General features: G+C 36.7%; 1 protein-coding gene across 4 annotated transcripts in view; it reads left to right on the forward strand.

The window, feature by feature from the left end:
- The window catches only part of NALCN (sodium leak channel, non-selective), a 303,765-nt gene that overhangs the window by 128,883 nt on the left and 157,469 nt on the right, over positions 1–17,413 (forward strand). For all 4 annotated transcript variants that reach the window (XM_032881092.1, XM_032881089.1, XM_032881090.1 and 1 more), the window contains one exon: positions 1,618–1,749. In XM_032881092.1, the coding sequence (XP_032736983.1) occupies positions 1,618–1,749 (132 nt within the window). The remainder of the gene's footprint in view (positions 1–1,617; positions 1,750–17,413) is intronic.

Raw genomic sequence — 17,413 nt, forward strand, 5'->3', positions numbered from 1 at the left:
TTGGATCTTTCAGTAATAACAGTTTACTTAAGACACAAATCCACAGCTAAGGAAAATAGAAAGAGAGAGTTGTGGCTTTTCTGTCATGCAGATAAAGAACTCAGTTGAAATGTTTTTAATAGATTATGTTGAAAAGAGTATAGAAAGGGAATAATTGTTATGGAACGCGACTCTCAGAATTCAAGAGAGACCAAATAACAATACAAATTCTAATGAGAATAGAAACGTGCCGACTGATTTGCTTATCAGGTTTATGAAGGTCAGTAGTTCCTGCGAGGAATTGATGTGCCTTTAAATATGTCGATTGGCAGTCCTGGAATTTGATTTCATATCACCCGTAAAATAAAGTCAGAGGCACATGGATGTAATGCTTCCATAGCCACAGTGACAAAGACCCCTACTAAGTATCTGCTTTTCTGATAACTCCGACATCTCTCAAATTATTAAATCTTATCACTTTTATTTATCTCCCTTGGTCCTGGACTCCATCAAATATAAGACATAATTAATTCTTTGACCTGGGGCAGTTACCTTGCCATTCTTGGACGGGAAAAAAAAATGCCTGGATTCACAGAATTGCACTTATTTTTATTGCAAAGTTTTATAGAACATTTAATATGCAAACCCTGCTCTAAGTGCTTTACAAATACTGACTTATTTAAAATGGTAAAAACCTTTGGAGGGGCTACTGTTATCTCTGCTTTACTGATGAGGAAGATAGAAGCTCAGACAGGCTTAGCTAACTTACCCAGGGCCACAGACCTTGGATGTGGTCGAATCTCTGCTCCATGCAATTTGGCTCTGAGCCCATGTCCTTAGTGTTGTACAAGTGCGAGGTATTGACGGCCGTGCGAAGTCACATGTGTGGGCTCATAAGACAGCAGCTCAGAGGACGCAGCCCTGTTTCTCTTTTCCCATCCCCAGGTTCTACTTTCGTTAGGTGATTTTCATTGCAAAAATGGAAGTGTTCTCAGGTCAGATTACATGTAAGGATCCGTGCCCCCACATGCCAAGAAGAAACAAGACCTCCACACGTGGCAGCGTTAGTCTCCGGGCAGTTGATGCCCGGATGGGATTTAGTGGTGTGTTGTTACACACTCAGGTCCTTTCCATAAGCCAGCTTCTCTCTCCTTTTTTGGCGAGGCCTTCAGCCTGTCCTCTCTCCTTTTATATATTGTCTACCCCACCATGAAAGGACTTTAGACAGACTTGGATATGGAGCCTACTTCTACTGTGCACTTGCTGTGTGATCTTGGGCAAATGACTTAATCTCTCTGAACTCACTGGAAAAACTGAGTAATGTATCCCGCTGTGTAGGGCTACAGTGGAGCTGAAAAGAACTAAAGTAAATAACATACTTAGAGTGTGGCCGGGAACTTTGTAAGCATTGAATACAAGCTAGCCATCATAATAAGAGTCATTATTTTTGAATGCCTAATTATGTCACCTCGGTGTAGCCCATAGACTTGGGTCCAAATTGTGGGTCCACCTCCAAGACTTGTGTGATAGTGAGAAAGTTATTTAACTTCGCCGAGCCTCTGTTTTCATTTAAAATTGGGGTAACTTCCCAGAGCGGTTTCTGTTTTTGTTTAGAGTTTGTCTGTTTTCCCTCCTCAGCAAATGATGCGGTCGTCCGTTTTCCACATGTTCATCCTGAGCATGGTGACTGTGGATGTGATAGTGGCCGCGAGCAACTACCACAAAGGAGAAAGCTTCAGGAGGCAGTACGACGAGTTCTATCTCGCAGAGGTAAGCGGCCAACTCGGGGGCACATCAGTGTGCAAGGTGAAGGTCAGCCCCAGACGGTGCCTTTTACAAGTAGGAAAATTTACATCAGTTCCTTAAGTACTTGACTTTGACCAAAGCTGATTCATTGTCTGCTTCTTAAATGTTTCTTTGGTCACTGTGTTGCCGGGCTCATTGTCTGTCACCCTCAGACTGCGTGACTTCGTGTCACGTTGTCAGGGAAACTCCTCTCCCCTACTCTTACTTACTCTTCCGAGCTCGCTCTCATGTGCCCCGCCTTTCTCACTTTGTGTTAGTCTGTTTCCTACTAAGGGTAGGCAAGCACAGATTCAGAAGACCATAAGTAAGCCAGTCAGCTCAATAATACCATGGAGAGGGCAGGAGGGAAATTGAACAATGTGATGTGATCATTTCTGTGCTAGAAACTGAGGTGTTACCACCTGCTCTGAAGATACCAAGGAGCAGGTAGGTTTAGTGATTAAATAAGCATCTTCTAGCACCCTACATACCATCCTAGAGTTTTGGAATAGTTCTTCTTATCAATCGAGTGCCTTTGTTAATATAGTTGATTCTTAAATATTTTAATGGCATCCAGAGACCACTTTTTTATTGTGAAAAATTATTTCTGATACACATCAGAATTCAGTGATACACGTTTATGGAAAAACTGGTTGACATATAACTCTTTCAAAACCCTTTTATCTTTGAAGTTAGGTATGCATACACAGCTGAACTACACTTTAAGAAATAGGATATATGGGGGCACCTGGGTGGCTCAGAGGGTTAAGCCTCTGCCTTCGGCTCAGGTCATGATCTCAGGGTCCTGGGATCGAGCCCTGCATCGGGCTCTCTGCTGGGTGCTGAGCCTGCTTCCTCCTCTCTCTGCCTGCCTCTCTGCCTACTTGTGATCTCTCTCTCTGTGTCAAATAAATTTAAAAAAAAGAAAGAAAGAAATAGGATATATGAAAAAGTAAACTTAAAAGACAGAAAAATAATAATTTAACTACTTTTATTATAAAAGCATTTTCCATGTTAAAAAAAAATCAATTTGCCATATAGTTGAGTTCTCTAAGATATCTAGAATTCTTCCAGTACATTTAAAGATGGATTTGGTTAATAAAAATTCAATCCACTCACACATAAACTTTTCAGGAAAAGAATTGATGGCATATACCTATTGAATGTTAACATCCATGTGGGTATCAAGAAATTTTTAAGGAGTCACCTGTGAATTCCCCTCTTCTTGGAGGTTTGTTGTATGTAAGAAAATATTTAGATTAAACTTCTACTGTGATGTGATGCTGCCTAATTACGGTGTGGAATATGGAGCTTACAGTTTAGCAAGAAACATAGACAGTAAACAGCAAGTGTTTTATGCTGTGGAGTACCAATGACAGGAGCTCATGAAGAAATTATATACAGCCTGACACTTGAAAAATGGGTATAATTTTGCTATAGATCCAGCACACAATGATTGAATTGTCATTAAAAGCACAGAAAAACATGGGCCAATAGTAATATTTGCAGGTGAATTTCTAATGCAAGGATTCGAACATTGAAGGAATCCCAGTCAAGAGATTTCTGTCTGGAGTAGAAAGCAAGGTCTATATCCAGCCTTATAATAAGACTATCAAATGGCAAGGTATGGACCCTGTGAAGAATGTAAAATTAAGGCAATTAAAGATACATTAATTCCAATGCTAAAGACCCAGCTGAATTTTGAAGCTACAAATTCATAATGATACCAATTTAGATAGGTCTGTGCCTTTTTTAGCCTCTCATAAAAAGGAGAAAGGCAACACTGAGACTGAGGCAGCTCTGGAGATTTTCCAGGCTGGTGGAGCTGAGAGAGCTAGAGAAAGTTTTGGGTTTTTGGTGCAAAATGGTGGTTTATTAAAGCAGAGGGACAGGACCATTGGGCAGAAAGAGCTGCCGCCCCAGGGTTGTGAGGGGCGGCTGCTTACATAATTGGGAGTTGGGGGAACTAAGGAAAAGGGAGGTTTCAAAAGGATTTTCTTATGTTAAAGAAGACTCACAGGATAGCTGAGGCCTTGTCATTGTCAAGTTAAGGTTGTTTTTCCTTCTAGCAAGCCATTAACATGAAGATAGTTGTGAGCTTCCAGGAGGAACATTACACTCTACTGGCTTCAAGTGTCTGTCAATGGCCTGCAGGTTATAAGGAAAGTGGGACCAAGAATTTAGGATTTCAGAAAAATTCTGGATAACTAAACATAAAATATGAAGTGTTACATGGTTGTGATTGTCTCAAACATAATGATGGAGTCCAGGCAAGATGGCAAGGAGCTATCAAACTAAGATGTTGGCTAAAACCTTCACAATGACATTGAACTCATTCTGTGTGAGGCCAGTTCTTGGAGAAGGAGTGTAGGCAGGGGCACGCAGGAAGGCCTGATGGAGACATTAATGACTGGCAGCCACAGGGAGGGTCAGATGAGAGGATGTCTTAAACTGATGGAATATACCTTAAAGGGTGTTGAGGAGTAAGAGACAAGAAGACATCTCCTCCTCATCCACATGCTATCCTCCATGGGCCATGTGGGACACTGGAGCATGAGCATCCCCTTCTGGAAAGGGCTGTGAGGAAGCCGTGCACTGGGACAGAACCAGCTGAGGCAAGGACATGGGAAGCAGATTCAGTGAACAGGGATAAGTCAGCAAAGTTTTTCTTAAAGAGCCAGATAATAAACAACACAGGCTTTTCGGGCCACATGCTCTTTGTCTCAGCTACTCAACCCTACCGTTGTTGTACAGAAATGAGTGTGGGCTCAGAGTGGTGGTGTTCCAATAAAACTGTATTTATAAAAATAAGCAGTTGTTCTCAACTTTGGCTTGAACTATAAAAACAGAGAGTATGTCAACTAACATCTTTATGGGTTAAATTCAAATATACTAATACTAACAACAATAATAACTGCCATTTGGGGGAAATTCTATTATGTTCCCAAGTACTTTAAAAGAATTCATTGCCCTATTTACTTCTTAAAATAGCTGTAGTAACAGAAATTCAAGTGTATGGGCTATCATGATTCAGTATTTAAGGCAATAGCATATTATGATATTTTAGAAAGTTTATTTTTAAAATAGATCACACATGGCCCTGTGCTTTCAGAGAAGTAATTTCTTGAGTTCCCACAAATTCCAGGATAATTTCAAAAATCCAAAATAGGGACGCCTGGGTGGCTCAGTGGGTCTAGCCTCTACCTTCGGCTCAGGTCATGATCTCAGGGTCCTGGAATCGAGCTCCGCATGGGGCTCTCTGCTCAGCAGGGAGCCTGCTTCCCCCCCTTTCTCTGCCTGCCTCTCTGCCTACTTATACTTAGTAGTTATTAAGTACTTATTAAGTACTGCCTACTCTGTGATCTCCCTCTCTCTGTCAAATAAATAAATAAAATCTTTTTAAAAAATCCAAAATAAACCACTGTACCCGTTAGAATCATCTTGCAGTCTAAAAAACAACTTTTAAGCACAAATTAAGCTGCTTAGCTTCTGTTATATAGTTGGAGACCAGTTTTGCTACTAACCTAAATTTAAAAATTAGTTAAGAAACAGGAAAAACTTTTCTTTGTTTTTTTTAGGCTATGTATACATGTGAAAAGATGAATTTGCTTTCTTTGGTAAGAGTTTTCATTTTTAATTCTGATCTAAGATTAAACATTGTTAGTAGTATTATACACAAAATCACATTTTTATAATGAATATAAATGGATAGTCTCGTTCTCTTAAGTACTAAAACTTGAACAGTACTTTTTTCTTGTTGTATAAAAACATATAAATATAAAGGTGTATCTGTCAGACTATACGTTTAACAGAAACTTATCAGCACAGTGTTATGCACAGAAGATTAACAGTTTTAACAAAATTCCTTTTTTTTTTTAAGATTTTATTTATTTATTTGACAAACAGAGATCACAAGCAGGCAGAGAGGCAGGCGGGGGTGGGAGGGAGCAGGCTCCCCGCTGAGCAAAGAGCCCAAAGCGGGCTCCATCCCAAGACCCTAAGATCATGACCAGAGCCAAAGGCAGAGGCTTAACCCAATGAGCCACCCAGGCACCCCCAAAATTCCTCTTTTAAGAAAGTCACAAATTGATGGGAGAGCTAGCACAATGAAGCCAGCAATAAAGAACAGCATTTCTGGTCAGGAGAGAGGTTTACTTTGTTTAAATCCAAGATGTCTCTCTGGTTTCCTGTTTCTCTATGGCAGCTGTGTGTTTGAAGCAGAAAGGCTTTCTTAAAGCATGGACTATTTGCCATCTTTCAAAAACTAATCTTTTCTAGAAGAGTAGCTTCTGTGTCCCTCTGAGGACATTTGGCTTTATGATATTTGTTAAAATAAAATTAAATGAAAGACCCATTTATTTAACTTCCAACAAAATCTGACACCCATATTTCACCTCATTAATCACAAGAAATGACCAAATTAAGAAAGTGACACATTTGCCATAACAGCAGTCTTTCAGATTATCATTAAGTTTAATTTCCTTTTTGGAAAATTTTCATTAAATAAGCTTTTTCTGACAATAATATTTTTGGTCCTTTCTTCCAAAGGACTTGGACAGGACCCTGTTAGGTGAAAAATAATATAATTATGACCTTTTCAACTATTCCGTGATCCATTTCAGAAGTTTACTATTTATGTGGAATACTGAAGGTACACTGTAGGCTAAGAGCAGGTGATTTGCAGACACCTCTAGAGGGATGCAGATAAGCATTTATTTTGATGTTATTTAATCTGAATTTCATTTAGGAGAAGAGAGTTACCTGAATTGGATATCTTATGACTTGTGTTCTCTAATCTTCTTTTGTGACAAATTTGCATTCATTTTCTCATTAATATCCATTATGTTCCTATGGAAGTGTGAAATAGAGACTGAAACACAAATCTTGGATAACATATTTCAAGTATCTTTCCTACATTTGGGCAGCATCTCTACCATTTTATCTTCTCAGACCCACACGGCACAATCAGCTCATTTATAATTTGTCACCTATAAATGCTCATACATTATTCATTGAATTAAAAGGGCAAGAACGATTTCTATTGTTGTATTTACATATGCATGTCATTTTCATTTGGTTATTTTTCTCCTCAGCCTCAGAAATTTGCCACTCATCTTACTGTTTTACCTGTTAGCCTCAGAAATCCAATTGCAAGTTATTTTAGTAAATAAGCATTTTAAATCAATTTCTCATACTTTTCACTCTAAAAAAATATTTTCACAAGTGACATAGTTTCCTGGAAACAAATATAATACTGTTTTTTGGAATAACTCCTCTAATTTTTAAATCTGCATTCCATTATTGGCAATTTTCTTGAGGACAAGAGGGTGCATTATGGTATATATGAAATGGCATAAGTATTATTATGAAATGAAAACTTGGAGAAGAAATAACAAAGCATAGTTCTTTGCCTAAAGAACTCATATAACCTGCACTCCTGAAAATATTAGTTAAAATTTGCTATGGTGACCTGAAACCAGATATATCTATAGAGTGTGCATTTTCAACAGGGAGTGAAAACACCTGTAGAGGAGTAACAATTGGTTTTTAGGGAGGCAAAAAAAAAAATCTTACTCTTTCTATTTATAAAGCAGAGATAGGCATATGAAGTAGGTATATAGATATAGATATAGATATGTAGATATATAACATATCTGTGGTATTAAAATTCCATATGGGGTGGTGATTAGAAACAAAATATCTAAAAAAACCCCTGGTTAGAGAGGAGGGGGTATTTAAAAAAAAATAAATAAAGGATTGGAAAACACTGACTTAGGAAAATTGTAGGGAGAAAAATATTTGTTTTCTTCACGTACTGTTTCCAAGTTGTTTTAAGGAATGTGACAATATTTATGGGAAGTTTATCACTTAACTTCACTCTTGAAAAGATGAGTTTCAACTTGTAAGCACTCACACACCGTATCATGTGCTGCAGGGATCGGAGACAGAGGAAAGGTCCCATGGACCCTGTCCGTGTGGGAGCTGCAGAGGGAAGGGGTACAGCAATGGCATGTGCCCTCCCAGACCAGTAGTGATGAGTGAGAATCCACCCTCCCGTGGGGTTGCACTATTGACTGCCTGGGATTTGGAAGAAGCCTGAAAATGGACACATTTCTAGTTGATTCTTATGAGCACTTCTTCAGGTGTGTAGGTTCTGCAAGCAGCCCTCAGGCCTTCTCCCTTTTGTATGGCCAACAGCATGACCCTGGCAAGTTCCTCCCTGTTCAGCTATTGTCAAGGCTCAGTTCCCTGACATGGCTGGAGCCATCCACTGAGAAGGGTTGCTACAGCTTCCCCCTCACTGTTCCACTCCAGTGCTTCTGAACTGTGATATTCCTCTGAATTGAAATGCAGCACTAAACCTTCTGGCCTACATTAGAATACTTCATGAACATGTAAGCTAATTTGATTTTCCTAAATCACTCCTTTAATTCCTGACATAGTTCTTCCCTACACCAGAGTAATCCCTAGTTATAACCAAGTTACATATATTTTCATGTATAACATTTTTCATAAAATTTTATCACCTTGGGATTACTGTTTCTCAGAGAACTGGAGTGTTAGCTTATAATAATTAAAAAATTATGTTAAAATGAGGGATTGGATCCCACGAGTACTAGAATCAGGAACTCCAGTAGGAAAATGAGTGGGAATATGGTATTTACACATAATCACATAACAGTTTGCTAAGTGCATTTTTAGTGGCTCTTGGTGGGTTTGAAAAGCACATAGATTTTTCCCACTGAACAAATAATAATGCAAATGGATCCAGCTGCATATTTAATCATGAATTATGATCCTTTAAAGAGACCATTCCATCTGTCTTTTGATAGCAAATGCAAAGTTAGTAAAGTGATTAGTTGTATTTATATATAATTTGACAATCTATTTAGATATATTTCAGGTATTTATCAGTAGTTCCCAACTTAAAAAAAAAAAAAAGACACTTTGATATGGATTTCATTCTTTCCTTTGGAAAGAAAGTCTGAAAATACAGGAGAAGCCTAGAGATAGATGTGTGGGTGCCTGTCATCGTTCCCTCCGCTAATACAATAGCCAGGTCCAGCTGCAGGTTGGACCATCAGGACAGACCCCTCTTGTTTCAGTTTCTCCAGTGATTCCCCTAATGGTCTTCATATTGTTACAAGACCCAGACTAAGAAACCAGAGCTGGAGAAAACTCGCCTCTTTGTTAAAGCTTATGGATTATATGTTAATAAATAAATAAATAAAACATAAAGATTTTAAAACAAAACAAAACAAACAAAAAACTTATGGCAGAGATTTGGATCCTCTGGCTGTCTGGGGCTGATCCTGCACAGGAGTTACATCTGCCTCGTGGTTGCTTGTGGTCCAGAGAGATCCAAAAAATCCCACTGATGTTGATGACCCAGGAAAGGAGCCTCGCTAGAAGCTTAATTGTTTCCAGGTAGAGGCAGTTGGAAATGGATTCCACCAGCCTAGGATGAGCCTTGACAAAGGGCAGCTCCCTCCTTGCTGTCCAGCAGAGGACCATGGGTTTTTAAGTCACTTACCATAAAAATCACAATCCCCCCTACAAGTTCTCATTTGTCACTGCTCAATAGATCCTAAAAGACAAAAAAAAAAAAAAAAAGAAAAGAAAAAAAAAGAAAGAAAGAAAGAAAAAAATGCAGTCATGAACATGCAAATAAAAATTATTCTCATACAAAGGGACCCAGAAACTAAGGATGAAACTCAGAAAACCAAGATGAACAAGTATAGGAGTTTCCCAAACAAGTATAATTGATGGAAGATAGCAGGGTTTGTTTTGTTTTGTTTTATTTTTTAATGCCTCAAGCATAGGCAATTGAGACACAAAACAAACTTTCTGAAACTTTAGCTAAACTTTAAAAAAAAAAAAAGAGCTGAAAAAGGGCGTGGTTGATGTTGAGAAAGAATTATTAATACAGAAGATCAAGTGGTGGGAGACCTCAAAGAAATGGCAGAAATCATGAAGGAAAAAGCAGACGAGACTAACCACTCTGATGTGACCAATACAAACTCCTGGAGGAAAAAGAGAATGGATAGAAGAAAATTAATAATGAGAGGAAAATGTTCCTAAATTGAGGAAAAGCATAAATCAGTAGATTGAAAGGAGTCACTAAATCTCAGGGAGACTAAATGAAAAAAAAAAAAAAAATCCTAGGCATATCCTGGTGACCTTCCTTGGTTGCAAGCATAAGGAAAAATGTTTAAGCCCCTCAGCAGGCTTAAAAAATCAGCAAAAGCAAAATAAATGTACTGTGCATCAGATACGACTCATCTACAATGTTGGAAGGTAGAAGGCAGTGAGTTAATATATGTACAGACTATTGAGAGCAAAGAATCTATGCAGCAACAGTAGTCATGTCCATGGTAAAAATGCATTTTGGTGGTTGATGGGTATTAAAGTATTAATTAAGGTATCAATTAAGGTATTGATATAATAAGCACTGGCTGTTACATGTAAGTGATGAACCACTAACTTCTACTCCTGAAACCAATATTACACTATATGTTAAATAACTAGAATTCAAATAAAAAATTGGAAGAAAAAATAAATTTTGAAAAGGAAAGTTTAAAAGAGTGTACAACTTGTGATATTTATATGAGCAAACTATTCTAAAGTATGCTAATCATAAGTGTATTGGAGAAGTAGCAAAGGAAAAGCAGATGTAGACCAGAGAGGCTGACAAGGAAAGAAGAGAGGTAGGTGTCCAATCCAAGTAAAAGATGACAATAAAAATGTCACACAAGAATCCTTCGGGAAAAAGTAGTTATGGTTCAAGAAACTAGAAGTAAATGTGTGTAAACAATCTCCAAAAAAGCAGGATTTAGGAAGGGGCATGATACCCATGAAACATGGGGTGATAGAAGCATGCTATGTAGATGGCGGGGGTGTAAGGGATGCGTGAGCAAGCAAATTTGTGTGGGAGAGGAGCTTACAATTATTCAATTTTGATGCAATAATAAAAAAGGATAGATTGATTTATGACTGTTGCGAATTGAACTGGAGGATTAGAAAAGGAAAGTAGAATGTCCAAATTAACAAAGGGGGAAGAAATTAGCAACAGTTTCACCATGTCAGAAACGACAAGAAAATTTATAGCAATGACATACAAAAAATTGGAAAGAAGACCAAGGCTAATTTTGGCACATTAAATATGTACAGATTGAATTTTCCTCTCAAAATACCTAGAAAATCGGATTATGCTTAAACGCAAACTCAAATAGTGTATTGATTATAGGAAACACATACAAGGTGGCCCCAAAAGGTGGCTGAAAATCATCTTTCAATGAAACAACTAAAAGTTACAACTAAAATATTATTGTATTTTAAATGCTTAGCAGGACATGAAAAAAATTTAGGAATATTCTCAAGGCCAAAAATTAAGTGTGATGTAAGTGCAGAACATGAGATGGGCACTAACACCAATGGCTACTCTGAGGGCATTTGCATATCTTTGTCATCTAAAACTTGAGATTTTAAGAGCTATAACCAGGATAGAAGAGTCTGTGAAGGTGAGGTGCCAGAATAGAGACCCCCACATAACATGGGAACCTGAGGTCTGTATTTCAGTGAAAGAAGGAACAAGTCCACCCTCGGGAGGATATGATAAGGAAACCTTGACTGCAGATAGTTAGAAAAAGAGTAAGCTTTACTGAAAATGTGTCAACACAAACATGCCTACACATGGGGTTGGAGTTCCCATAGATTGTACCTACTTTCAAAGATGAAATAATTCTTATTTTATTTGAGAAATTACAGATCATGCAAAAGATGGAAAACTCCACAGTAAGTTTGAGAAAGCTAGCGTAAGCTTAACGAAAACCTTGATGATGATAGTACAGGTAAAATTATGGACCAGTTTCATATATGACAATAGCTACAAGTATTATAAGTAACATGTTATTCAATAAAATCCAGCAGGCTAGCATTACCATCTAAGATTTATTCCAGGAATATATAAATGGTCAACATCAAAGACTCTTGTAATATATTTCTTTGCCTCAGTAAATTAAAAGCTAAAATCCTGTAAGCAGAGCAGAAGGAAAGCCCTTAAACATGGTGGCAATTAATTACCAAAACCCATTGCAACCATTTTACATGAATGCTGGAAAATTTTCTTTGAAAATAGGAGCAAATTAGGGATCTCTCTTACTGCCAATTCATTAGTGTATTATAAAATAGATATAGCATTATAGCTAGTGAATTAATACAATTAACTCCTAAAGAAGTCTTGAAAAAATCTTATCTTCATTTGCAGGTGAAATTTACATATTTCTATAAAACCCAGGAGGTATTATTTAAAATATTAGAAGAATGTAGTAAGGTGGGTATAGAAAATCATTATAAAAAAATCAATAGCCTTTTTACTCCACTGGAACTAACTAGGTGGAAATGGTAAATAAATAAATAAATAGAAATAAAAAGGGTAAAAAATGCATTTACGTTAGTTATCAGACTATTAAAGTCATAGAAATAAATTTCACAAGCAAACAACATCTTTATGGGGGAAATTTTTATTAAAGAACATCATTCAAATAAATAGAAAAACTGTGTTTTTTGGATAAGAAGACTCAATAATAGTCCTCCTAAAGTCCTATTTTGTTTTGAGGTAAAGAAAAAGTTTTAAAAGATAAAGGTAGAAATATGTAACCAAATAAAATTTAAAGTGGTTGTAGTAGAGCTACTGCCACCAAAGTTAAAAATCAAACTATTGACTAGGGAAAAAATATTTGCAGTTCATATAGCAGACAAAGATTAATGTCCTTAATATCAGCAACTCTGAAAACTGATAAGAAAGACAAAACACCACCATAGAAAATTGGCATGGTTATGAACAGGAAAATTGTTTTAAAAAGAAAAATCTAAATGATCAATACACATATGAACAGATAAGTAAGCTTGATTAAGTTCCATTACATCTGGTGATAGTATAGATTTAGGATAAGAAACCCTTTCCTACCTTGCTAGAAGGCAAAAGACTTATAACATTTTGAAAGTAATCCCTTAATATTTTCTACAATTTTAAACATGCAAACCTGTCCTTTGCCCCAGGAATGCCAGCTTTGAGAATGTATATGTAGATACAAAAGCCCAATAAAATACTGATATTGTGTAAGGATAGTTAGTGCAATCTTGTTTTAGAAGTGGAAAACTGTTTAACCATTTTTCCTGATGATTCCTAATCAAAGAAATCCAACCCTTTGATAAATCAGTAAGGAAAATGTTGAACCAAATAAACATTGAAGACTTCTGGGTAAGATGGCAGAGTAGGAGGACCCTAAATTCGCCACGTCTCAAAGACACAACTAGGTAACAGCCACATCAGTGTAAATAATCCAGAAAACAACCTGAGGACTGGCAGAACAGACTCTTCACAACTATATGGAGAGAAGATACCACATTGAAGAGGGCAAGAAGAGCCTTGGAGATACGGCTGAGAGCTAAATTAACCTGCGGGACTATCCATGGGCAGGAGGGAGATACAGCAGTTTGAAAAGCACGTGGGATTTATGGGAGGGAGATTTGTGTATAAATCTTAGAGCATGTGCTAGAGGGGCAGGGGTCCTTGGGGGACTTCAAGAACAAAAGAGATGGCAGGTGCAATTTCCCTCCCCCACCCCCAGCCTAGACACTTACATACCTGTGGGAACCAACATGGGAACAACACTATCCACCTAATTTGCTAACAGTATGTCCCACCCAAGCATTCTCCTGCAGACCTGCCCTTTCAGTACACACTTGACCAAAGCCCATCAATCAGTCCTACAAGCCTGGCAGTATGCAAGCAGCCCCAACAGGGGTCAGCATCACCCCAAAGAGACTCCTACCACACGGGAGAGGGGAAGAACACACACATCAGTCCAACTATGACACCAGTAGTGGGTTGGGGACAGACATCTTGTCTGACTACTAGCCCCAACCACCAATGAAAGGTTCTCAGGGGACAACACAGGGTAACTACCCTACAGTTTGGTGCTACTGCATCTCTGGAAAATACCTAGTCTGACTCAACTCAAGCCTTAGGTAGCCCCAGACTAGCATATTGACAACATAGGGACTAAACCCTGCCCAAAATAGGCAAAGAGAATGATTGCAAACAACTGGACTGAGAGCAAAAGAAGCTCAGCCATAACACTAGGGCACACACAACATACATAAGAGACAGACTTGAAGCACCAAGTTCTGGTGAGCAGGAACATTGCACTGCAGGGCACTACAGAAACTCTTCTTTATGAGGTCACTACTTTTAAGAGCAGGAGATGTAGCTAACTTTCCTAAAACGGAAGCAGATACAGAGAGTTAGACAAAATGAGTATACAGAGGAATATGTCCCAAATGAAAGAACAGGACAAAATTACAGCAAAAGAATTAAATGAAATGAAGATAAGTAATATCCCTACTAGAGAATTTAAAGTAATGGTCATATAGATACTTACTGGACTTGAGAAAAGAGTGGAGAATGTCACTGAGGCCCTTAATAAAGAGAAAGAAAATGTAACAAAGAGCCAATCAGAAATGAAGAACTCAATAACTAAAATTTAAAATAAACCAAATAGAAAAAATAGACTAGAAGAAGCAGAAGAATGAATCAGCAATTTGAAAAAGAGGGTAATGTAAAGCTGAACAAGAGAGAGAGAAAAAATAATAATAAAAAATGAAAATGGGGCACCTGGGTGACTCAGTGGGTGAAGCCTCTGTGCCTTTGGCTCAGGTCATGAACTCAGGGTCCTGGGATTGAGCCCTACATCGGGCTCTCTGCTCAGCAGGGAGCCTACCTCCCCCTCCCCCTCTGCCTGCCTCTGCCTACTTGTGATCTCTCTCTGTCAAATAAATAAATAAAATCTTGTAAAATTTTTTAAAAAATGAAAAAAGGGAATTCAGTGACACCGTTAATTATAATAGTATTTACATTAGAGGGATCCAGTAGAAGAAAGAGAAATGGGGGCAGAAAATTTATTTGAAGAAAAAATAGCTGAAAACTTCTCAAATTTGGAAAAAGAAACAGAAATCCAGATTTGGGAGTCACAGAGAACCCTCAACAAAATCAACCAAGGATATCCACAACAAGGTACATAGTAATTAAAATGGCAATAAGTAGTGAAAGAGAATTTTAAAATCAGCAAGAGAAAAGAAATCTGTTACATCAAGGGGAAACTCTATAAGGTTATCAGATGATTTTTCGGCAGAAATTTTTCAGGCCAGAAGAAAGTGTCATAATATTTTTAAAGTGCTGAAAGAAAAAACTTGCAGCCAAGAATACTCTATCCAATAAGGCTATCATTCAGAATAGAAGGAGAGATAAACAGTTTCTGAGACAAACAAAAGCTAAAGGAATTCATGACCATTAAACCAGCTCTACCAGAAGTGTTAAAAGGGACGCTTTGAGTGGAAAATAAGACCATAAGTAAGAGCAAGAGGAGCAATAAACACAAAAGCAGTAAATTTAAGTATCTATAAAAATTGGTCAAGAGATTCATAAAATAAAAGGATGTAAAATTTGACACATATACCTAAAAATATGGAGGGGAGAGGAGTAAAGAATGTGTTCAAGAGGAAGGGAGGGAAAACTGAACGGGAAGAAATCAGAGAGGGAGAAAAAGCATGAGAGATTATTGACTCCAGGAAACAAACTGAGGGTTACAGAAAGGATGGGAGTGGGGGGATGGAGTAACTGGGTGATGGGTGTTAAGGAGGGCATGTGATTTGATGAGCACTGAGTGTTATACACAACTAAGGTATCATTGAACACTGCATCAAAATGGTGTACTATATGCTGGTTAATTGAATTTAAATTAAAAAAAAAAAGAATGGGTTCAACCTTAATGAACCATCAATGTAATATATTCCTAAGATGTTAGATGCAAACCGATTGGTAACCAAAAATTAAAAGCCAGTAATAGATATGCAAAAAATAAAGAGGACTCCAAATATATCATTTAAAAATGCCAGCAAACTCTGAGAGAAGAGAACAAGAAAGGAACAGAGAAGAACTACAAAAACAACCATAAAACAAGTAACAAAATGGCAATAAATACATTTCTATCAATAATTACTTTGAAAGTAAATGGACTAAATGCTCCAATCAAAAGACATAGCATGACGGAATAGATAAAAAAGCAAGACCCATTTATATGCTGCCTATAAGAGACTCAATTCAGATACATCAAAAGTAAAGGGATAGAAAAGCATTTATCATGCAAATGGCGGTGAAAAGGAAGCTGGGATAGCAATCCTTATATTGGACAAAATAGACTTTAAAACAAAAACTAACAAGAGACAAAGAAGGACACAATATAATCATAAAAGGAACAATTCAACAAGAAGATATAAAAATTGTAAATACTGCACCTAATGTGGGAACTGTCCGATTTTCCCAACACCAGTGGGGTTGTTGAAAAGAGACTATCTTTTTACATTGCATATTTAATCTTTTGTCATAGATTTATTAACTATATAATCATGGGTTTATTTCTGGGCTCTCTATTGATCTATGTGTTTGTTTTTGTGCCAATATCATACTGTTTTGATTACTACAGCTTTATAGAATATCTTGAAATCTGGGGTTGTGATACCTCCCATTTTCTTCCACTTTTTCAAGATTGCTTTGACTATTCAGGGTCTTTTGTGGTTCCATATAAACTTTAAGATTGTTTGTTCTAGTTCTTATTACTTAGTCCTTACCAGTCTGTATGCTTTTGATTTCTTTTGCTTGCCTGATTGCTGTGGCTCAGACTTCCAGTACTATGTTGAGTAAAAGAAAATGGACATCACTGTCTTGTTACTCATCTTAGAAGAAAAGTTCTCAGTTTTTCACCATTGAGTAGAATGTTACCTGTAGAAATGGACTTTATTATGTAATATGAGTGGGGAAAAAAATAGGACTTTAAATATGGACTTTATTATGTAATATGAGTGGGGAAAAAAATCCCTTCTGCTAGTCTATGTTGGCCTAGAAAAAAAGAGGGAAGCACTCCTCTGTTCCTATTTTCCATTAAATTATCTGGTATCTTCTCAGAGGGATATGTTTGACTAATTCTAACACTCATTTTTGTGCTCTTTAATTAGAAGTTAATTTTACATTACACACTTTAATTCCAGTTGCAAACTTCTTTATAAAATTAGTATTCTTACCCATAGGACAAGTAAAGGAAAAATAACATGCTGTGTTTATAAGTGTATTTTATAACATTGATGCTTGTAATAGCAAGTTCATAGAATTAATGCGATATATTAAAAGGTTGTAGTACCCATTTATTAATATATTAATATTCATTATTAATTTTCTTAATAATGCAGACATAAATCATATATATATTTATATATAAATAAATATATATAATATAAATATAAATATATAATATATTTTATATATATATTAATAAATATATAATATAATAATATATATAATAAATATAAATCTATAATATAAATATAAATATAAATATATAAATAAATATATATATATTACGGATGCTTGGTAATATGTAAATCATTTTACAACATACCATGTGCATTATAGAAACTATCTTTAGAAAATATAAGTTATGGAAAAATGCAGCCTTTCTGCATACACAATATTTAATTAAATAGCTTTTAAATAAATATCAAATAGTGGGTAATAAAAAAATAACACAAACAT

The sequence above is a fragment of the Lontra canadensis genome, unplaced genomic scaffold, assembly GCF_010015895.1.
Source record: "Lontra canadensis isolate GAN:19392208 unplaced genomic scaffold, GSC_riverotter_1.0 scaffold73, whole genome shotgun sequence".
Lineage (NCBI taxonomy): Eukaryota > Metazoa > Chordata > Mammalia > Carnivora > Mustelidae > Lontra > Lontra canadensis.